General features: G+C 37.9%; 1 protein-coding gene across 1 annotated transcript; it reads left to right on the forward strand.

Annotated features, from left to right (window-relative positions):
* Positions 1-1223: 1223 nt before the first annotated feature.
* LOC103709706 (ABC transporter B family member 25, mitochondrial) lies at positions 1224-24873 on the forward strand. Its single transcript, XM_008795188.5, has 20 exons — positions 1224-1818; positions 2402-2641; positions 4524-4710; positions 4852-4913; positions 7449-7492; positions 8548-8650; positions 8883-8990; positions 9220-9303; positions 9403-9463; positions 11850-11995; positions 12657-12773; positions 13586-13671; positions 14525-14613; positions 14771-14826; positions 15569-15649; positions 21414-21479; positions 21574-21666; positions 22213-22277; positions 23513-23648; positions 24446-24873. Exons 1-20 carry the CDS (start codon positions 1477-1479, stop codon positions 24584-24586), a joined length of 2307 nt encoding a protein of 768 aa, XP_008793410.2. The 5' UTR covers positions 1224-1476; the 3' UTR covers positions 24587-24873.

Genomic DNA, 24873 nt, shown 5'->3' on the forward strand with positions numbered 1-24873 from the left:
GAGACGCTTAAATTTCTATGGTTCTATAAAAGTAAATCCAATCTTTTCTATGAAGTCAATATTTTAAATGATTTTTAATGTGAAGTAAAATAGAAACCGGTGTTTGTAAAAAAACAAATCATGAATCATATTGCTACTTTGGAGAGTTCAGAATGAGGACTTGAATGTTGCGTGCTTCTCTCTGACGAGTCACCCTATAGAATAAATGTAAAAGGAGAAAAAAGTTTTGAATGTTGAGATGAATAAACTATGCACCTTGCACCAAAATTTAGGTTGCCGCTTGGCATTATGTCATCTTTTTCTAAAAAATATTTGAAAACAAAAAATTTATTTTTATTTTTTTAACTTTTTGATAATAAAAAATATATTTAATTTTTTATTTTTTATTTTTTATAAATAGGAGCAAGCGGCATGGCCGGTGACGAAAAAGAGAAAATAAAGTTTGATATCCAATCATGATAGGGGTAAGGCCGATAACGAGACCGGAGATATGGTCGAATTTAAAAAATAGTTAGGCATTAGACGAAAAGATGGCCAATGAGACTTGAAGAGCCGGTGTGTTTGGACGGGGGCGACGGAGTTGAAAATGGTGAAAATCTATTTTCAAAAAAATTTTAATTATTTTTTTTAATTTTTCAAAATAAAAAATAATTTAAAAAATAAAAATAGAAATATGATAATCAAATATATTTTCTGTGTTAGATACTTTTTTTTATTTTTTTCAAAACCCCTAAGTAACAATTTTTTTTAATTAGTGGACATAAGCCGAAAGTCGGACCTGATAAAAAGATAAGTTTTTTTAATAAATATCCTCATAAATTGATATCTGCATATATATATCTTTGTAAAACATTTTTGTATATGTACTTACACCGTCTAATGCCGTTAAAAAAATAATAGTTTTAAATTAAAATAACTAAAATATTTTTAATGGATAGATGTAAGGCAAAAAAAAATAATTTTAAAATTATATTTTATTTTTAATTAAAATAAATATAATTTTTATTAATGGTGTTAGAAAAATTGTTATATTAAGAGTATTTATAAAAAATAGTATTTTATGAGAATACAGAATTAAATATAAATTTAGAGAGAATATTCACCTAAATTTAAATTTTAGAAAGATCAAAAAATCTCCGCCCCCGACTTGCGACCGGGTACGGCGAATCGTCTCCAGGGTCCGCACTCCCAAACGCATTTAAATCTCAGCAAATAAATAAAAAGAAACTAAATTGACAAGGAGGTAAACCCTCGCTCTGGTTTCCTTCTCCCGTTCGAGTGCTCGAGCCCTGTTCCTGGCCCCTCTCCTCGGTTCTAGGGTTTGGCTCACCCCTCAAGAGCGTCGCTTTCTTCGAGTCTGGTCCGCCGATGGTCAAGTCATCCTCATCGATCGCTCCGGGAGGAATCTAGCCTCTATCCTGTACGATTTCGCCGTTCTTGATCGCCCCGGGGAGTTGCGATCCCGGACCGGCGACGATGAGAGCTGTCTCGAGGTGCCGCGGCGCTTGCCGGCTGTTGCAATGCGGAGGGAAGCTAACCGGCGGCCGCCCCAGCATCTCTCGGAATCTTGACCCGTTGATCTGCCGGTTGGATCGCTCTCTGATCTCTGGTCGCGCTCTCTGTGAGAAAGGAAGCAGGGAGTTTCGAGACGATAGAGTTGGAGCGTTGAAGAGCGCGAGCACTCTGCTTGCAGGAGAAATTCCGCTCTCCGATCGTAGTCGGGTGGATGTAATGAGAAAGAGCAGCTCCTTTGGACGCATGCGTTGTTTTCTATCGGATTCTTCTCCGCCGATAGGGAATAGGCTTCTTAGAGACTTCGTAATACTTCAGTTCTTTCTTTTTTTTTCTGCCTCTTTATATTACTGTAGATAACTAGCGCGGACATTCTGAACTGCTCCGAGGTTTTGATCTTGAAAGTTTTCATGAGATAATACTTCACATGCTACATTTTAATAGCATTTGCATTGTAAAAGATTAACCTTGGATTTCAACTTTTTTTAGTATGAATATAATTGTTAGGAACTAGTAGGTCTGTGCTGTGAGGTAGCTTGCTTTTAGTTATTGGTATAGTAGTTAAGAATTTGATTTAGGGTAACCAGGAGAACAAAGTTTTTTTTGATACATATTTTTTTTATAAATGTTCTCCGGTTATGTTGGTCGGCCCTTGGTCATAAGTCTTACCCTGAGAGCTTTCAACATCGATGCCATCTGAAATTTTCCTAAAAACAAGATTTTTTTTTTTTTTTTTTTTTTTTGGGGGGGGGGGGGGGGGGTGTGTTGCTGATCAGGCTGATCTATCATTGGACTAGTGGTTCTTTTTATTTTCTACTTTCAGATAACAAATGCTGTTTGGTTTGTATGAGATCCAGAGACCAGTTAACATCCATTCTCTTCTTTGCAGGGATATTTGCAAAGAAGTCGTGCATTGTTCTCAACATCTGCTAGTGAGATGGAAGCAACAAAGAGACTTGGTGGAGCTGGGAATAAGATACAGAATGATGTGACCAAAAAGGAATCTGCAGATGAACAAATTGCAGACATGACAATCCTGCGTACTCTTGCGAAGTACTTGTGGTTGAAAGATAATATTGAGTTCCGGTTTAGGGTATTGATGGCATTGGGACTTCTTGTTGGGGCAAAGGTGAGGACAAAGTTTTAGGCTGTGTTTTATTGTCCACTTCTTTTTTTATCAGTTTCTCTATGTTGGTGTTGGTAACGAGCACTTCATATGAAAGTTATATTACACCGGGCTTTTTAGGGGTATCACTAATGCAGCACAGACATGGAGATTGAAAGAGGATTAGTATCCTCTCAAAGGATCACAAAGAAATCACCATGTCTATGGGCCTCGTGACAAAGGCATGTTGAATAGAAAGAACATTAACTAGAGTAATTTTATTACAATCCTTCAACCCTCTTTATATAGACTTAACGGCTGTACTCCTATTTCCTTGAGACACTCAAACTTCTATTCTGGTCATGATAACACTCCTAGCTTGTGGACTCTCGTGTGAACTCTCCCTTACTTCACACTAATACAGACTCAAACTAAGAAAAGCACCCCAAAGCAAACAAAAGACGACCTAGCCTATGAACTAATAAATGTCATACGTGTAAATTCTAGAACTTTTCAAGCAATATCAGCGAACCATAACTCTAGTCTTGGCTCACTTTCAATCGATCCTAACGACTCAAATTCTTCCTCTAATTGTTCTACATCAGTCACTAACATGTGTCTAATGTTTCTTCCAATCTCTGATAGTGAAATAATTAAAAATTCTTTGCAATCACTTAATTCTGTTGTCATGGTTGGCTTATTCCCATATTGCTTTTCCTTTCTCATGTTTGGAAAATTAGGGTTTCTTAAGACTATGTTAGTATATATATTCCATTTTTCCTACATGTGGGTGTTTAATGTACTTGCCATTTTGTATTGTTTTTTTTTATTGATTAATCTGTACATAAGGTGCATTATATAGTTTATTTGTTAATATTTTTCTTAAGCCTATTTATGCATTTTTCTCACTCTCACTAACTGATTTTTTTCCCTACAATTGTGTGTATAATTTAACTTAATTATGTTATCCATTCATTGTTTACAGTGTGATTTCATGATATAGTAGTAGTAATCACTATCCATGCTGCCATTACCAACTTCAAAAGTGTTACGAGAATTCCAACTTCCTCTTTCTGATCACCCTTAACATCACCCCTCTCTATTGTCATACTTTTGGCAAAACATTTTGCCGAAATGCAGCAACTTGTAGTTAGCTGATCCGTAAAGTCCAAAACCATAAGGTTGTCAAGGTTATGTACTAATGTTGATGATTTACATCCCACTGTCCCGAGTGTCAGGATGTGGGGTGTCTTGTTCTACTGCGATGGCTCTGTTCCATGGTATATAAAACCTTGCTCTTAGTTTTTTTCTTTTTTTTTTTGAATTTTTAAAACCTCTATGGGTGGGGCTTCCTCGTCCCTACAAATCTGAAGTATTGGTTTATTTTCTTCTAAAATTTTGAACTACATTCTTGTTCTTGCAACCTTTAGGTGTCTAGGGACCAAAATGCTGACTTTGATAAGGCCTATTCTTCCTGAAGTTGCTTCCCTTGTCTTTTTTCTCCTCCCTCCTGTCTAGGACCAAAATCTAGAGATACTAATCCATTTTATGACCACAATGCATAAATACAAAATTTCACTAACATTTAGTTTTTAATTTCTAAGCATGATACATGTTATAAATGTGTTTATCATCTGGATTTTCAATTTAAATGGCACATATATTTGAAATCAAAAGGATATGGTTGAAATTCTGCGAGCAAGATTCTACATCAACTCTCTGTTTTAATCTTAATAAGTGAGTGTTGTCTTATAGTGTCATATAACCATGAAATATGTCCTTTTAAAGTTGGTTTCTAAATGTTTAACCATGGACTGGTTATTTGTGCAAGTGCCATATTCCTCAGATTGAATTTATTAAGCATTCTCGTAATTTATCTGACTTTTTGACCTGTAATCAATATTAGGTTATAAATGTTCAAGTACCATTCTTTTTCAAGCTTGCTGTGGATTGGCTCTCAGCAATCACTGGTTCTGATAATGCGATGGCATCCTTTTCTGATACTAATTCCACTCTTTTGGCTCTTTTTGTGAGCCCAGCTGCTGTTCTAATTGGATATGGAATAGCGCGTACTGGGGCATCAGCTTGCAATGGTAATTTATGCAATATGATTATTAATATTTGTCAGACCTTTCTATTTCTATTCTCTTATACTATGTTCATGTTGTCAGTGTCTATTCTTCTATTTAATATATGATGTCTAAAACAACCTCTGGTCAATTGTCTTTTGACAGAACTGCGAAATGCTATATTTTCCAAGGTAGCATTAAGAGCTATTCGGACCGTTTCTAGAAAGGTAAATCTTCTTCTTCGGTACCTCTACTTTTCTTTTTTCCATTGGCTGGTATTATTTGAATCAGTGGTGCTAGTTGGACATTTTTTATACTCGACTCTATCTAAATCCTTATAATTTATTGCCACTAGGTGTTTAGAATTATATGATTTTTCTTCTCTTTTTAAAACAAAGTTTCCAGCAAGTGAAATAAAATTCCATCTTGCAGAGGACAACAGCCCTCATGTGTCATAGTTATTGTTGCAGTCCAATAATGTCGAGATGTCGTACATTTTGTTCAGAATCAATAAAAATATGCTGTCTCATTGATTTAGTCTAACTACCTCAGTTGTGTCCTTTGCCATTGTTTCCATGATTTGAAACTCCAGGGAGATTGCCTTCCCAGTTCCATTGATAGAATTCTCTTTAACAATTCATCTCAGTGCATTAAGGTGGTTAGAGGTACTTGGACAATCATTTTATACTTTTATTTATAGGCATAATTTTGCATTATTACCTTACAGTTTCTTGTTAGAGTCATGACGTATTCATGCGGAAATCCATACTCAAAATAACTACGAGTTGGATGAAGTTGAGTTCTTTAAATAATTACATGCCTTTTAACACTTAAAAAAACCAGGCTAAAATTGTCAATTTGGGTCTTAAGTTACGCTGGTGAAGTGTATCTTGCTTTTTGGATGAGTCTTGACGATATTAAAATGATAAGCTGAGTGCTTGGTAAAGATTAAGAAGTTGCAGTGATAGATAAATGCGTAGTACGTATCATAGGAGTTGCCTCTATTGAGAATACTGGTGGGGAGATGATTAATGTAATAAATGGATGAGCAACAAATATTTAATACAAGGAATGAGGAGACGGTCATAGCTCTATTTAGATGTTCTAGAAAGGATTAGAAACAACTTTACACTTGGCATGAGTGCAAGATTTCAGTTTTCCAAGTGCCCTGCATTGCAACCTTTAAAAAACTCAATACAAGGTCACTTGTATACAGTACAATTATTCTAGTAAGAAATTTATGTATGTATGCATGTACATATATATAAATTTTTTACTTCTAGACTAAGTTCACTAATCAATAGTACTTGTGAAAACGAATACTTGCATTTTATGTCATGCTTCAATTGAAAAAAAGAAACTATAGGACTTTAGTACAAATGTGTTCATATTTTAGACATATTGCAGGGCACTCCAAAAAGTTGACATATGCCAGCAGTTCTAGCTAATGTAGGGATACATTGTCTTCGTCATGGTACGCCGAATCGGTATCGATCGGTGACCGGTGGTGACCCGGACCGGTTCCGAGCGCGCGGGCGCGTGCCCACGTAGTTCCCCCATGATGCCGCGCTTGCCGTCGCGCTTCCCAGCTCGCGGGCGCTTTGCCGCATGCCCGTGTACCGGTGCGAACCACCGGTACAATGCAGTACCGGACTTGTACCGGTGCGAACTGGTCCGGTTCGCACCGATACGCCTCTGTACTATTCGGTTGCGGCCCCTTTGGGGTCGGAACCGTTTTCTACCACTATACTGGACTGGTCCGGTACGGGTTGAACCGGCCGGTGAGGGCTGGTTCAACATACCATGGTCTTCGTGGTCCCAAGAAGTGTTGTGACTGACTGCCTGTGTCTATGTGGCCATAAAAATATTGGCTTGTCAAAACTCATCATGAAGACCGACATATCTAAGAAATACTGAGTAGAAGACCTAAATTGATTTGAATGGTAACTGTGCCAAATTTTTTAAACTCATCGCCTTGTGCTAAAAATGGAAGTAACACTTAGATATAAATGAATGATAAAAAAGGATTTATAAAGCTAACCCCCCAAACGCTAGTATAATATGGTTGATTTTAGTTGCTACATGCATATTAAAAGGATCAAGTAGTAATCAGATGGAGAAGTTAAATAGGCACGAGAAGGAAACACACCACTTTATCTTATAATTAACTACAATCTTGCCTGACCCCTACCGGGGTATTGATCATCTTGCTCACCAAGAATGCATATAAACTTCATCCTCTAGGGATATCGAAAATCACTGTGGAAAGATTGAGAACTATGCAGTGCCATATTACTTTATGACAGCTTGAACCCCCCTGCTTTTTTTTTTCACTTTCTTGGCTTGATACAATTGTCTCATAATCATTATGCTTGAGGTATCATAACTTCTGTTTTTATTTTACTTATTCTTCTTTCAAGATCATAATATATGAGCTATTATAGTCTAATAATGTTGCAACTTGCACAGTTTTCACTTTCCGAAGAACTTGCATCCATAATATGATTTTAGCTGTAAAATGGTACGTTAAATCCGGTATTATAAGTATTTCCAAATTCTTAACATATTATCCGGTTGTTTGCGAGACTATTTCCTACTTTTGTGTAAGCATAGTTTTGCAGAATAATAAATAACTAACATTCATCTTTGGTTTCCATATCATCATGGGTCCCTTATATATAATCCAAAGCCCCCATTGTCTTGGTTTTATTGCAAGAATTTTATTTTGTTTATATTTACGAAATTTACACCTTCTTTTGCAGGTGTTCTCGCACTTGCATGATCTTGACCTTCGATATCATTTAAGGTATTGTTTAGAATTCTGGGCCAGTCCATTTCTGCAGAAAGATAGTATTGATGATATCACTTAACAATGCTAATGTCAAGACACCATTGGCTTACATGCTTCATAATTAATTGGTAGAGGTATCTCTATAATTCCTTCTATGCACCTGTTATGGAATCTTGTCTTATGACTTATTCAGATCTAATAGTCATAAAATGGCATGAGATTTTTGCATGGATATTCAATGTCTACGATGTGTCATCAATGTTATATGGTAGTGGGTGAACAGAGGAATGCAAACAATTTCATTAGTGTTACCTCAGCTAAAACTGATTAACATAAATCATTTTAATGAATTTTTGTTGTATATTTAACTTTTTAATTTGAGAAGAAACAATGGTAATCGTACAAAACTAAGAAACAAATTGCTGGTGTAAAATTCTATAGAAATCCTTTGGATGTTAATAACTCACATTTTGGGATCTTTATTGCATCTTCAAGGTTGATTGATCTATGTAGCACCACAAGAACTACTGGAGGTAATCCAGTATTTGTTATGATACTTACTATATGCTGTATAGATTAGTTTAGCCATAAAGAATATTATTTTAAAATTTAGAACTTTTAGCTCTGTTAAAAGTAGATATCGCATAATTATGAAAAATGGTAGAGAAGTGCTTCGAAGTCATACACCAAGAGTCAAAGTAGACTGCTTATGAGATAGCTAGGTGCATGAGATATAATAAACCTGCATAAAATTAAGAAATGAAATAAAAAAATTCTTATTGGAAGGGGCCAGGTTCTTGAAGAATTTGATGTGACATAGAAACAAGTCTCAAAAATCCTTTTGAATATTTTGAATATTTCGAAAATTTTGCTGCTAGTTCCATTAGAGATGCTGAAGAATCGAGAGGCAATCAAAACAGCTTCATGATCTCAAGCAAAATATTATTGATTTGTAGCAATGATTGGATTATGAATGAAGTAATCAAAAATTTTATCAGAAACACTTTATGGGACTTAGAAAGCTAATTCTTGACAACTTTTTTGGCCTTTCTGTGTGTTTTTATATCCAGCCGGCAAACAGGTGCACTGAATCGCATAATTGATCGAGGTAGCCGTGCAATAAACTTTATTCTTTCATCAATGGTATTCAATGTTGTACCCACTATACTAGAGGTATGAACTAGTTATTGTTTAAGATTAGCCTGCATATTGTTGAAGATATTTTGGTTCTACTGACTAGAAAACTTTGTAGTGTAGAAATTATGTACTACCTCCTTTCCTGAGCTTGTCTTGATTTAGTGGAACTCCTGATTGCCTGGACTACTGCACCTTTTATTCTGTACTCTAGCTTCTTTAGTTATGTACCATTTCATCCTTTTTCATGGCTTTTCTATTCTTTTTCTAGATAGCTATGGTGTCTGGTATTCTTGCATACAAGTTTGGAGCTACTTTTGCTTGGATTACTTCACTTTCTGTTGCTGCATATATTGCTTTCACTCTGATTGTGACACAGGTGCAATTCTTCGATCATAACCTGCTACCTTTTTTCATGGTTTTCTTTCAAATTTCTTCTGTTTTCCATTCCATTATCCTTTTAGCTTGTTCTACTCTTCATAAATATTTGATGATGACTTTTTTTTTTTTTGAAATATTCTTTTACTAACACTCAACAGTTGCTTCTGGAAATTTGAAGTTGTTTGTTGATGCTATTTTCTATAAGCAGCTTTTCTTCTTCATGACAGTGGCGAACTAAATTCCGCCAAGCCATGAATAAAGCTGATAATGATGCGAGTACCAGAGCAATTGACTCACTGTTAAATTATGAGGTCAGCTTGTTGATGTCTATTTGCTTACTGGTTCCATTATTGGTTTTTCTCACTTTTAGTCTGATTATTTTTTAATATCTTTTCTTTTGCTATATCCAGACTGTCAAGTATTTCAACAATGAATCATTTGAAGCTGAAAAATATGACACATATCTGAAGAGTGAGTTGAGATCTTAGATTTTTTTCAAGAGAAGGGTGCTCTGATGAGGATATGCCATAGATATCACTTTCTGCTTTGCCATGCTATGTAATTTGTCTGTGTTGAAAGATAGTGAATCACCTAGCCTAGAATTCCATGGCATGCATTTTATTTCATCACTATCGCAAAAGGTGATAGAATGAAATTTAAGCAAAAAAAAAAAATCTCCTTGAAATGACTCCATGAGAAGAAGTCCACTGACTATTTTTCTTTGCATTAGAAATTGATGAAAATCATTTGCATGAAGAGAAAATCTGAGGATTTTTATGCGGTTAACTTTTATTGCATAAAACATAGCATAAAATTCTATAAGGTATGATGATTAAAACACAAGAAGACATGCCTATTGAATGTGAGCAGCGACAAATGTGAAAACCAGTTTCTTTGTTACTAGTGTTCCAGTTGTTAGGGTCTACACTGAGGTTTCTTGAAGCCCATTTCCTTATACTGACTGTATGCACACTGAATTATTTCATAGGTTTCTTGTTATTACTTGCTGATATGCCCATGTTAGAAAAATGAGATGCTCATGAGTGGATGTTCTTGTTGGTAAGATAGCTCTCCCCATGTTAGAATGAATATAGTTTAGACAAGGTTCATCATTATTTTTGCATATGAGAACCTTGGCACAATTGTCTTTGGGTCCATCAAGGACCCATGGCTTGAAATATAGCTGCTTGTTCTAGTGCTATGATTCATTTCACACACTTTTTTCTTTTATCTTTGTTGAAACTAGCTAGAATAAAAAACCTTGATGAGATGAGTGCCATCTAATGTCTTGACCTACAAGTTCAATGAACCTGACCGCACGTGTAAGCTTGTTTTTGTCCATGGTTTTTAGTCTTAGTATTGGACCTGTATAGGAAACTTACCAGTATGGGTCAGATCGGTATGACCTCTAGAAACATGCCATTATCAGTATAGTAGTGTATCGAGCCCCCATATCGTATCGGTACCTTATCAGGTCGGTATAGTATGCTCATTAATGGGGCAGTATGGTGGGTAAAGGATATCTTGATTTTGTTAATGCATATGTTCATGACCCATGGAATCCTCTAAAAGAACTCTTCAGCATGGTATGCTGAATTGGCCCGTATCGGCTGGTTCAGCCTGTACCATACCGGTTCGGTCTTGGCCGGTTCGGTATAGTAGTGGAAAATGGACCGGAACCGAGCGGTACAAAGGTGTATCGGTGTGAACTGGTCCGGTTTGTGGGCGCACGGGGCAGCGCATGGGGAAGCGCGTTCATGTGCGCGGCATCGCGCGGGGCGTAGGGAAGCATGTGAAACGCGTGGGGAAGGGCGCTCGGGGGGGGGGGGGGCAACGTGCCCACGCTTTGGAAAGCGCGCCCGCAGCATCGTGCAGGGCGGGGGGGGGGGGGGACCACACGGGGAAGCGTGCTCGTGCGCGCGGAACTGTGCGGGTGCGCTGGAATGGCGCGGGTTAACTTGAGTCTTATGACTTTTGATGCCTCATTTCCTCTTTCTTATTCCTCCTTGGTACGGTGGTTGCTAGTAGTCATGTTAGGTGAGTGGAGTTATCTTATTTTGTAAAGTCATCTAATTCAGGTGTGGCTCCAGAGGTTTCAATGGCTTAGACTTAATAAATAATTAGCCAGTTGATCCCTTTCACGAAGTGCTAGTTTGAAGGCTTTGTCTATGTCTTGCATGATAAAAATAAGTGTCCTAGCTTCAGACTGGTAACCACTTCATTGTTGTGCACCAAGCATGCTGTAATCAAGTCTTCAACAGTTTCCATAACTAGTTTTGGAAGTTGAAATTTGAAGTGCTGAGCCTAAACAGAGAGCCTTTTTGTTGCTCTCTTCTAAAATTGAAACTATTCCTTATTCTTAGCAAGATCCTCATTGAAAGATAAGAAAGATAGGGAGTTGAAGGATGCTATTAGATGGATGATCCAGACACTGAGTTAATGGTTCCCTTGCATGGGTTTGGTTGAATCTTTGCTGGGGGCTTCCAAGTTGTGAGTCAAAAAGTACCTACTGCTTCATTTTGGAAAGTAATCTTAATGAATAATCTGTCAGCAATCATGTGTGTTATCTATGTAACTGGAGATTTGGGTTTGCCAGGCTCAATATATTCTTAAATTGGCTAATACCTGCACAGGCCAGATATTAGTTTTGCATAGATGAATAAGAATTATGAAATTTGTTTTTTAGTTCCTTTTTGTTGCCATAATACAGTTTTCTTTGCCAACCTAAAATTTTATCTACCACAAGTTTTAAGAATTTCAGCAACAACTTTGGTGCTTTATAATCTTGATTATCTTTTTGTCCTTTATTGTTATTTGTTATATTAGCTAATCTGTCTGAGGGAATGCTATTTCTCAGGGTATGAGGATGCTGCATTGAAAACTCAAAGTAGCCTTGCTCTTTTGAACTTCGGCCAAAATGTTATATTTAGCACGGCTTTATCAACAGCAATGGTTTTATGTTCATATGGAATTATGAATGGTGCAATGACAGTTGGCGACTTGGTAAGTTGCTCTTTTAGCTGGTCTCAACTTTGATTTGTATATGCTTTTGATTGCATCACCTGCATTGCAATCATTTAAAATCATTCTGCTGTGAGAAGTAAATTCTTGCGTCTGCAGATGATAAAGATTTTGCTTTGCTGCACAATATCATATGGAGAAGTAAATTCCTAAGATAGTTTTGAGTTTCTTTTCTATTGCCATATGTTATATTATATCAAATAATTTTTAATTTTCAAAGACTTATATGAGCTTTAACCTTTTAGACAAAATAACATGAAAGTTTAGATTAAATACCATGCACAAAAAGGATCTACACTTCTACAGACATATTTTACTTGATGATTATCTACTCTTATCTGATTAATTATAATTATCAGATAATTTATTCTTTTTGATGTGTAATAAAACTGAAGATGCCTGAACAAGTAATGTTCAAACTGTTTTTTGCTTAGTTAAATCCCTCTGTTTGTTACAGGATGCTTAAATGGGCAACTACATGTGATATGATGCCTCCATGTTGTTTTCTGAAAGGAATATTATCATCTGTGATCGCAAACATTGATTTATTGTTTCTCAATTAATATATGTAGTGTGTTATTTTTCACTGATTACGGTTCATTCAGAAATATGTGATTCTAGAAATTCCTCTGGAACTTTTCAGGTTATGGTTAATGGGCTTCTCTTCCAGCTGTCTTTACCTCTTAATTTCCTTGGAAGCGTGTATCGTGAAACAAGGCAGAGCCTTATTGACATGAAGTCCCTGTTTCAATTGCTTGAGGTATATTTCGTGACAATTATTATAAGTGTTTTCTTGTTTTTGCAAAAGTTAAATTGCTTCAATTGATTAACCTTTCCGAATTCACAAATTTGGAAACTACGTCATGTCAAAATGGATGTCAGCCACATAGGAATATTGTATTATTCTATTGTGCATACTCACTTTCACAGGAAAAAAGTGAGGAATTTGTAGCCTGAAGTCTTTTTGCCTACTTCTTAGACCTGGAAATTTGAAAATTTTCTCCATACGAACCTTTAAGTAATTGATGTCTGGTTAATTAGTTAATATAATAATTTCTATTATGGTTATGATTGTGTTGCTTTTAAGTATTTGAGTTAATATCTGTTATTGTTATGGTTGTATGGCTGTTGAATATTTTACTCTCTCTGCATAGTTAGAATTTGAATCATATAATGCAGTAGTCTTTACCAAAGGAAACACTAAAACTGGGAAACAGGGGTATCTGTTTATTAGGGTAGTGAACATGATCATGATATTTATTCCATTTAAGTGCATTATCATGTATTTTATTGTAAGTGTTAATTCTGGTATATCTGACAGTGTATAATCATAGTCCTCAAATCTGATCTTTGTATTTGCTCAAAACAACTAAAATTGTACAAGTATTGTTTGTCCTTTTTTTTTTTTTGTTTCCTTCCCTCGCATCAAGGCAAAATAAGTCTCAGTTGTCTTCTCTGGATCTTCTGTTCTACATTATATTTTTAGCCTGTTGTAAGTAGTTTACTTTACTACTCAATATTGTGGAAAAATGAACATACTGTAGTGAAGATTTCTGATCCAAATACTTGCAGGAGACCCCAGAAATACGAGATGGGCACAAAGCAGAACCATTAAAATTTAGAGGAGGAACCATCGAATTTAAAGATGTATATTTTGGGTAAAGATGTCCTTTCTACTCCACATCCATTTCAATATATTGTATTCTTTTAATTCCCCTTGCCTCCTATTATTCTAGTTTTAGATATACAGATGAAAAAAACTTTGTTTATTGGTTCCTGTTCATGTGTTGAACATGATGTACAGCAACAATCATTACCATAGGTAACTAGTCACATCCTGATCATTTTTGGCCATCTTTACTACTTCTTCTATGATCCTATTAAGAGTAGTATCCTTTGTGGTATGCAAACTTTCTTAGAATCCAAATTTGTTCTTTTTATTGAACATTAGTTAGTATAACAAGGAATGTAAAGTGACCTTTTCCAACAAGATTTATGCCATCTACTTGGGCTTAGGTCTATGGACCCTCCTTTACCAGCACTCTCCATCAGTTTCCATCAGTGCTACACGATATGAATAAAGAGGAGAATTCAAAGAGACAAGGAGAACGCAGTAAACAATTTTGTCAACCTTCTTACTTTAATGCATTGTTTACAATGAAAAGAAATGCTCCTGGCTGTGCTCTTGAACGAGCATGTAAGCCACATAATACAGCTCAGGACAGCTAGGCTAATGCTCCCAAACCTAGGGGTTGGTCTGTTTGTCCAGTTCATGCTGGACACTGAGTCAGACAAAAATTTTGGTCCTTGCTGGCTATCTTCTAACATTCTGAGTTATGCTAAATTGTGATTATAATTTATAGATAAGATTTATTTTTGAATTACTTGTGAATTTGAAGTGTGCTACTGTCATCATTTCATTTTGCTGGATCACAAGTGAGTTTAGTTGATTTTTTATGGAACAACATTTCCTTTTCAAACATATCTTTTATTGGTTTCTTTTTATTTCAGATACCTAACAGACCGAAAGATTCTTGATGGAATATCTTTTGTTGTATCGGCAGGAAAAAGTGTGGCCATTGTTGGAACCAGTGGCAGTGGTAAACTATACTGATTTGTTTGTCATACTAATATAGCAGCATATTGTTTTGTCCTAAGCTATGAAATGTTTAATACATAAACTGTTTACAAACTTCCTCATCGAAACTCTTCTCCATATCGACATGTTTGGTACATTGATCCTACATATTTGTGCAGGGAAGTCAACCATACTTAGATTGATCTACAGATTTTTTGATTCAGATTCAGGATCAGTAAGACCCATAACCTTCTGTTCCCCTGCTATATGAATATTATTTTTCCTGTTTCATGCTTGTCACTCCCATGCATAAAATGGTATTGCATCTTGTTTTCTATGATTTAGGAACTTATACTTTCTATGATACAAAATTAATTAATCTTGCAGCAAGATTCTGCTTTCTACTATCTTATACTTCTGTTGATGAATTATTGTATAACACAAGATAAATAACTTTTGTTATAATTAATCATCAGATAACATGGTGCTGAATTTTAGCTTCGCTTGATGCTTCTAAGTTGTCAGCTATGCTTTCTTGCTTATGGTACTCCACCATGTAGTCTTGGGAATTACATATCAGAGAAGGCACTGAACTAAGAAATTGATATTTGCAAAGTTATCATGGCTTTCCTTAATAGTTAGTTGTTTCCCTCAACAATATCATAAAGTCGAATGGCAATTTTTTTGTAATGAATTTCCAATGGAAAGTATACCTAAAGCTGTTACTGGGATATAATTGCTATTTATGCATATTTTGTTGTTTTGTTATCAAATGAGTCCTATTTTCTAAAATTTATATCTTGCACCCTTTGAGAACCAAATGATATGAAAATTTTGTGCTTGTGTAAAATATTTCTATTGCCAATCATAAATTTTGAGTCTGCAGTCATCTTTGTCACCGAACTTTTGGTGGATGTAGTATTAGTGTTTTACACTTATCCTCCTCTACTTTAACCTCAATTTGCTGTTCCTATCAGGTACGAATAGATGGTCAAGATGTAAGAGAGGTAACCATGGAAAGTCTTCGTAAGTGTATTGGTGTTGTGCCACAAGACACTGTAAGTCTCCACGAGCAATTTTATTTATCTGTTTTGGTTTTTCTTTTCTTTGATGCATGTTGCAGTTGTTTTAACTTTAAATTCTTAAATTATTGTATATGTTTTACGTTATTACAAAACCTTTATTTTGATTTGTGCCATTGCAAGATAAAGAAACTGAACTCACAGATATTTGCAGCATAATAAGTTGGTTTCTTTTTAATATTACAAATTGTGAGGGTTAACAAAGAAGTTCTATTATCATGAACCACATTGCATCATGCCCACACCTTTTTGCCTCCTAACTTCTTCATTGATAATTAGTAACTATGAACAGTAAAAGGCAAGCATGAAGGTTATGCTTCCATGCAATGTTAAGATGTCTGATAATCATTGGTTTTGTGGCAGAAGGCTTTCGAAATACATGCTAATGAAACTATTGATCTTCTGAAATCAATCATAACTCCTCTCATGGGTTTCATGATAGTATTTGGACCAATCCTGCAATCCTTGTCAGATATACAATGGTCATCTTAATATCTCTATACAGGTTATAGTAGAAGAAACATGGATCAATTTTCTTCACTCCTTAGTTACCTTTTGTTAGCTTTCAGAATGAGAACCTTGTTTGCCATTGTGATGCAGGACGGTTGTACGGATTGAAATACAGAGAGAAAGAAGAGAGGAAGAGGGGAAGAAGAAGGGAAAGAGGAAAAGAGGAGGAGGAAGAAGAAGACCAATTTTTCATTCATTAATTCATTAAACCCTAAACATCAGGATGGACCCATATATATAGGGTCACAAAATAACAAATAACCCCTACAAATAAAATAATTCCAAAAAGCTCCTAAAATGACAATATGCAAATAAACCCAAATAACAATATGCAAATAAACCCAATCAACATAAAATAAATCAATCTAAAATAAAATCAGGCTGGCTGAATCGGCTGGAACCCGCTGAGCTGGCTGGATCCTGTGGCGACCGGCTGACCTGGCACTGGTGTCCGCACCAACTCTCCTCGGGTGGAAAGAAGTCGACCTCGACGAAAACGGCTCGGTAAAGCCCCGGTAGTACTCCAACAAGTCCGGGTCAATCGGCGGTATCTCCTCGCGCTGGATCCAAGTGTAGCCGGACCTTGGTCGTCCTCGCCAACGAACCAGGAAATGTTGGATGCCTCCATCACTGGTAAAAACTATTTGCTCGGCTAAAATAGAATCAATATACTCTTTTTGTGCTCGATGGAGGGTAAAAGGAAACGAAGATCGCATGGAATCAATAATAGGATAAACATCAGGCGCAGGAGAGTGTGCAGCAAAAGAGTCATCAGGGATTGCAACCAAATCTTTAATATTAATAGTAAGGCTATGACCGAAATCAAATGGAAAGTCAATGGCATAGGCGTCAGTGCCATCCTTGTGCAACACCCTGAATGGTCCAATACTAAGAGACTGCAATTCCTTAAGATGGATCATTACGTAACCCCAAGTTTGAAATTCTTTAGCACGGAAATCAGCTTGCATCTTATACTGAGCAGTACATGCATGAATGCCCTTATGGATTTCCTGATACAACTTATGAATGTGTTGTGTAAATGCATATGCAGGCTCAGAAATCCTAACATCAATTTCGATGGGTTGTGCGAGGGCATATCCAACTACACTCATGGTAGACTGGTCAGACTCGTTATCTGACTGTGCAAGCGAGCTAGGTGGAGTGTGGGTGCATCCTAGGGTTTCAGGTTTGTCATCACACTCTTCCTCAATGTCCTGAATGTCATCGAGGTTTGGTTCATAGATTTGCTCCTCTAAGTCATCTATGTCACCTCCCTGCTCTTGCTGAGCAATAACGAAAAATTTGTTCGCACATTGGGAGGTAACGTGACCAAAACCTTGGCATTTGTAACACCGAATTTTGGAATGTGGTTTGGGAGGCTCACCAAGCATTCCCTTACCATTAGTGTCTCGGCCTGTGACATGGGCAATAGGAGGGGGCCTATGAGTAGTGGACCCTACAGAAGGTTTGGACCCTAAGGAATTAAGGCCGGTGGGAGTGCTCCGTGTGTCAGGGCGCCTTACAAATGTGGACTTAGTGTTCCATCGGTTTAGGAGATCGTCTTGGTAGTTAAGGGGCAGGTATTTTTCTTTAAGTCTCTCTTTCATCTCTACCCAATCAGTTATTTCATGTTGATGTCTCCTAGCTAATAGTTGTTCAGTGTTTTGCCAAAACAGCTTAGCTCGACCAAGGAGTTTCATTCTAGCGAATCGAACTTTTTTGTTCTCAGACAGATTGTACCACTCAAAGAAGTGGTCCATTTCGTGTAACCAATCGGAGAAGACTTTCGGGTCAAGACGACCGTCAAAAGTGGGGGCTTCCACCCTAATGCCTCTCATTACGTCTTCATCAGGGTCACGAAGAGCTCTGGGTTCTACGTTATGTCGGTAACCTCTATTCATATTAGGAAAGAGACCTGGTCCTCTAGGGCGAGGGTAGGCATATTGGTGACCTGGAACATGCCTATTATCAAAGTTGTTTGCTTGGACTTGGGCATTGGTATTTTGGACTTGGGCATTGGTATTTTGGACTTGGGCATTAGTGTTTTGGACTTGAGCATTAGTGTCTTGGATAGCTTTTAATAGGGCTTCGATTTTGGAATCCATGCCTAATTGGGACTCAGGATGAGATGCGTCACGACCACTACGTAGATGCATAAAATGAATGTCAAAATGTATGATCCGACCAACTATAAATGTTCCTAAGTAGACCTAATGCATGAAATGAATTCAAAATTGCAAAGTAGATACTTAATATAATCGGAAGCTAACTCAAGCAATTGAAATTGGCTTTGAATTACGTAACAAATTCAGATAAGTAGTTGCAGTCAAATAGTACTAGTTTTCAGTGTGTTGCAGGATTGCACAGAGCCTCAAAGAACTTCCAAAGATTAGGTAGCCCTACAATTAATAACAAAGACAGGCCACTACTAGGGCTTTGGGGTTGTTTGGAGTGGATGTGTTGAATTTTAGGAAGCAATATCAATAGAGCACATAAGAGTTAATTAATTCTAAATTTAGACAAACAAATAAAATTTGCAGTAAGGAAGAAACCTGACCTGGGTTGGGGCGACGATCAGATGCAAATAGCGCGAATCGGGTCTGAGCACAGCAACTCGGTGGACTTGATATCAGCAACTTGGGGGCCAGAGCTGATTGAGGCCTGTGCTTGCCGAAGATGTTCCAGCTGAGATGATGCTGGGAAGAAGGTCACGGCGTTGCAGGGTCCGGTGGTGGTGGTCGGAGCAACTGTTGGCAGGGAGGAGCTGATGCAGGACGGTTGGAGCGGTCTGCGGTGATGACTGTCAGAGCCGACAGTGGTGGTGCAGCAGTCGACGGCGGCGACGGCAACGCGGCGGCGCGGCGGTGAGAGCAACCCGGTGGCGCGGCGGTGCGGCAGCAACTTAGCAGCGGCGAGCGGCAGTAAAGAGTTGCAGGGGCAGCGCGCAGCGCAGGGGTGCAGCAGCAGGCGTGGCAGCGGCGGTGGGGAGCGAGCGGGGAGCGCTGACAGCAGTGGAAGGCCGAAGTTGACGGTGGTGGGAGGGCGGAAAACGGTGGTGGTGGTGGACTCGGCCGGGCCGATGAATGCCGGCGGAGTGACACAACTATGGTAGAGGAAAGAGACGGGAGATGTGGTGACGCGGAAGAATTGACGGCGGCAGCGATGGCGGTGGGCGGAGGTGTTGACGGCGGAGAGGAAACAGTGTGGGGTTGACGGGGGACGGTGGTCGGAAGAGAAGAAGAAAACGAAACCAGGGAATCGGGAAAATAAAAAAGGAAGGAGGAAACCTCCCGCACGTGCGCGACTTACGCGTCACGTGCGTCAACCAGTTTTTTTTTTTTTTTTTTTTTTTTTTAACTCAAGTCGGGTTGTCGGGTTATCGGGTTAACAGACCCAACCCACTAGGACAGTCCGACTCGCAATTTTTTTTTTTTGAAATGACTCGGGTTAATGGATAATGGGTTAACGGGCTAACGGGTGCAGACCTTACCCGTACTGTAGATCATCTTCAACCTTCAACCGTCCGCTCGCTTCCGCCGGATCTCGCCTGATTTTGCGGCGGTGGTTGCGGGAAGACGTTGCGCCGGTGGAGCGGGGTGCTGGTGCGGCAGTGAACGGGGCGGCGACGTCCTTCACTTGGTCCGGCCACGGTCGGTGGCAGCAAGCTGCTGTCGAAACCCCCGGGGAAGCACGGCGGCGACCGAAGGCGAATCGGCGGCGCGGCGAAACGGATGCGGTGGGTGATGCTTGCACAGTGACAATCGGAGGAGAAATTGACGAGGAGGCCGGCTTATTTGCCTCCCGGGCTGCCTTGGGGTTTTCCGGCGACAGTGCCTTTCTTCACTGCGTGAGATCCGAGAGGAGGGAAAGAAAGGGCGAGAGCGTCGGAGGCAGCGGCGGTGGGAAGAGAGGGCGGCGGCGGCGTCTTGCGAAGGCGATTTGTGGATTGACGCCGGAAGACAGTCGACCGACGGGAGGGTTTTGCTTTTTCTTTCTTCTCGGTGGGTGAGGTGATGAACAGGGAAGAAAATAATGAAGAAAGGGAGCGACCCTTCTTCTTCGGAGTACGTGCCGTGCGACGACCTTCCGTGCGTTCCGGCGTTTGCGGTGCAAATGATCTAGCAAAATACAGGTGAGGGAAAGGCCGAAAAGGAATCGGCGGGGGTCCGTCCATAAACTGGATCCTTCGACTTCAGCAACAGAGGCAAAGTCAGCCCTGCTCTGATACCAAAGCTGATGCAGGACGGTTGTACGGATTGAAATACAGAGAGAAAGAAGAGAGGAAGAGGGGAAGAAGAAGGGAAAGAGGAAAAGAGGAGGAGGAAGAAGAAGACCAATTTTTCATTCATTAATTCATTAAACCCTAAACATCAGGATGGACCCATATATATAGGGTCACAAAATAACAAATAACCCCTACAAATAAAATAATTCCAAAAAGCTCCTAAAATGACAATATGCAAATAAACCCAAATAACAATATGCAAATAAACCCAATCAACATAAAATAAATCAATCTAAAATAAAATCAGGCTGGCTGAATCGGCTGGAACCCGCTGAGCTGGCTGGATCCTGTGGCGACCGGCTGACCTGGCACTGGTGTCCGCACCACATTGTCTAACAATAATTATATCTGCTCTGTAAAGCTGAATCCCTTAATTATGATAAAAAAAACTTTTTTTTGGAAGATAGGGTTTGAGTGTTTCTTTTGTAGAAAATACAGGCATTTGAACCATCATTTTTTTGACAAATGATGCCTCTGATACTTGAATGAAGGAGAGCACTAATGAAAAAATGTCTAAAATAAATGCACATCTTATTTGTGCTTTATTGCTGTCTTTTTACAAATCACTATCTTACTAAATGATATCTACTATATACAGTGCAATCACCCAGCATGGCTGGATGTTTGTGCGAGACTGTGTTGTGGGTGAGACCTTGTACCTCATGTCCTTTGTTCTTTTATTAAATGTTCTCCATACCAGCTCTCTAATAAATGAGTAAAAGACAAAGGAATAGACAAAATAAGACAGATTATATCAAACAAAGTTATGTCAAATCATAAACTTCGATAAAATGCTTCTCTTGAATGAACCATTTGCACTGCACATGGCCAGTGCTTATTGTAGTAATGCTAGTTTATCTTGTGGATTCACAGAAGATTTTAAACCTTGCTTCAGGGTAACACAATTCAGTAATTCACCTTGCATGCCCAATAATATCCCTGCAGGTACTTTTCAACGATACGATATTCCACAATATACATTATGGCCGGTTGTCAGCAACAAAGGAGGAGGTTGGTTAGGGTGAATTAGCATTACTACAAGCAACCATTTCATCAAATAATAGTAAGATTCTTGACAATTTTTACAATTTTTTGTATTCTTTAGGTCTTTGAAGCTGCTCGACATGCAGCTATTCATGATACAATCATGAATTTTCCAGAGAAGTATGCAACTATTGTTGGAGAGCGAGGACTAAAGGTGAGAAATAACTGTTTTCTAAGCAACTATTGAATAGCAGATCTGTTCAGCTAAAGATGACAGTTGCACATGTAAAGCAGTAGCCAATAAGTAGTATTTTTTTTAAGAAAATTGTCTTAAATGGTGGACAGATTGGAATCTCATTGAATGAATTCGGTTGGCTGCCCTCTAGACATCAAATTCTAGACATCTTTCTTGTTAAGAAGTTTACTCAAATTCTTCAAAGAAATTATAATGCGAGCTCAAAATAATGTTCCCCAATATCATCTGATTAACCAGTCATTGTGCTCGTATGCTTAGCATCTAGTGTCATAAGGTTTTCGGAAATTTTGTGTCAAATTTTTTGAGAATTTAGATTTCTTAAACTGATATTTGACTTAGAGATGAACTTTCATATGTTTGTGGCTACATTTTGTCTATCAGAATCTTCTTATATTGTAACATAACTTGTATAATCTGGTTTGACAGCCCTAGACAATAAGGAGATCCTTTTCCATATTTCATTTCTGATGTAGTTCGTCTGATGAAAAGCTTGTATTTTCACAGTTAAGTGGTGGAGAAAAGCAGCGTGTGTCACTTGCTCGTGCATTTTTGAAGGCACCTTCTATTATGTGAGTGTTTGATTTGCATGCCCGCTAGTTTCAGCTATAGCTTTATGCTGCTTTCTCGCATCAACAAATTTTAATGTTATCAATCTTTAAATGCACTTGGACATTCAGTGTGTAAGATCACTTAATTTTCTAATTGCGAGATTTTTGCAGAAAATATTGGTTTTATGTTGTTGTTGTTCCTTCATATGATTTAGATTATGGATCCCCTTGTTATGGCTAAAAGTGAAGAGCTGTTAAAATTTAATTATATATATATATATTGACTGAGCATGGTCGAGTCCCCTTGAAATAATTAAGTTTTCTAACTTCGTCGAGACATCTATTTCCACTTTCTTTATGGCTTCAGGAGTATAAATGTTCATTATACAAATCTTGCATTCACACTCTTTAGTGATTTTTTCTTTAAAAAAATTGAAGTATAGGGAGATGCTGGGAGAGGGGGGGGGGGGGTGGTGGTTGCTTTATAAGCGAATGAGCTTAAATGATATAACCAGTAAGACATGTTTCTGTAAATTTGAAGTGGCCTTCTAGGTTTCATGGTAGGTCCCTTTCTTGCCAAAGAATTCAACCAACTTTGACATGCATCATTTTTTTGAGTCAATCATCAATTGTATCTTGATCATAAAATGAACGCATATAGACTAGGTAAAAGATGGTGATTAGAATTATGGTTAGGCTTCCAATTCAGGATTTTCTTTGTGGCTGTTTTTTTTCCGTCTCATCTGACTTGTCTAATCTGTTTTCAAAAGGGTACTTTCCACAGGAAGTTTCTTTCTGCTTTGAAGTTTTTTGATAGCTTAAATTGGTTTGCTCATCTAGTTTCTTCTGATCTCTTGATAAGCCCAAGTTTTAGCTTTTCTGCAATCATGTGTTTGAAAAGCATGGCACCGTGTGATCTCAGGATGTATGGAGCTTTGAATTACCTGAGAATCTTTTTTCCCTTTTAGAATTTTTGAATGTTGATGGCGTTCCAGCATGCTCTGATATATCTGTTGAAGTGGGCAATATGAATTTATCCAAGTTCGGACTCCCCATATGCTGTAGAATTTTGCGGACTTCAGAATCTATTTGAAAAATAGATGTCTTTTACATTATGCTGGAAGTGTTCTCAAGTCCAATGTTCATGAGACCTAGGAAACCTCTTTGTTGAGTTCAAAATTCTGATGGCTGTTTTTACATGAGAAAAAAATATGTTCCATGACAAGCTTGTGAACTGAGCTGTTTTGAGGTTTCAGGCTTTGTGATGAAGCTACTAGTGCACTTGATAGCACAACTGAAGCAGAAATCTTGAATGCATTGAAGACATTAGCGAACAATCGGACTTCGATTTTCATAGCTCATCGGCTAACTACTGCAATGCAGTGTGATGAGGTAGCAATACTTTCTATAGATCAGGAATGTGCTTTGCTGTTTTTTGTCAATTTTCTTTTGCTAATAGGACTTTCTGTACTGCTATTTTCTTATATATGGAACCTGAACTGATATCCAACCACTACCAAGAGAGAGTATTTCCATTTGATAGCTCTGTTTCTAGAGACTTGCCCGACATTCAGTAGTTTGATTTTGGTTTGATATTGTCATGTTAAAAGTTTGGTCTGAATAACAAAGTTGTTTATTAAAAGGTTGCATGCTTTTCTGGTATAAGTAAAACTGAAATTTCAGTGTAAGACTTTTAAATGCATGCATTTTTAAGCAGTGCCATAAAATGGAATGGAATGGGAAAACAGCAGCGTCAAAATCATGCTCTTTTTTGTAGGCACACTTTCATTGGTTGTATATCTCTTAACATGATCTAGAGAGAGACACAAGGAAAATACAGCTATTAAAAGGGAAGAGTATTTAAGAATTCATGAAAAAATTTTATGACAAAGAGAAGCTTCTTCTACCTTTTTTTCTCCTTTTATATAATATGCGTGCTAGACATGCTCCATGCATATTGTCAGAGATTTACTCTCTCTTCTGTAAACTGAATTCACTTCATGTTATTTACAGAATCTGGAATGTAAAATCTGTTTAATGGTCTGTTTAGATGTTAAGATTTTTTTTTTTTGACCGGCCTTATTTCATCTCTTGATGATCTGTTTAACAGGATCAAGAAAGCAATACTTTGTACATGGCAGAGTCAATAATTTAGCTTCTGGTGATTCACTTTTGTTTGGAATTTTCAGATTATTGTTTTAGAGAATGGAAAAGTAGTGGAACAGGGTGCGCATGACGTTCTCTTGACAAGGGCAGGAAGATACGCACAGTTATGGGCCCAACAGAACAACAATGATGCTGTGGATGCTGCTGTCAAAGTCGAAGCTTGAAACTCGCGTTGGATTGCCAAACATACAAGCGAAATTCTACTTGGGGATGGTGAAGATACAATTTTTTTATGTTTATACAACATAACGAATTATATGGGTAAGTATTTGTTCGGTGTTGTAACATAAGCCAATGTGCTGCATTGCAACATTATATTCAGACCGTTGTAATTGATGCTGTCTGAATGCAGCTAATAGCTATTTGCTTTTGCAAATTGATGGACCATGAATGATGTATTGTTAGTTTTTCTTCATTTATTGCAATATTTTTATCAAGTATGTTCAGCTCA

The sequence above is a fragment of the Phoenix dactylifera genome, chromosome 17, assembly GCF_051530095.1.
Source record: "Phoenix dactylifera cultivar Ajwa chromosome 17, Ajwa_hap1_PhDact_Kaust_v1.1, whole genome shotgun sequence".
Classification (NCBI taxonomy): domain Eukaryota; kingdom Viridiplantae; phylum Streptophyta; class Magnoliopsida; order Arecales; family Arecaceae; genus Phoenix; species Phoenix dactylifera.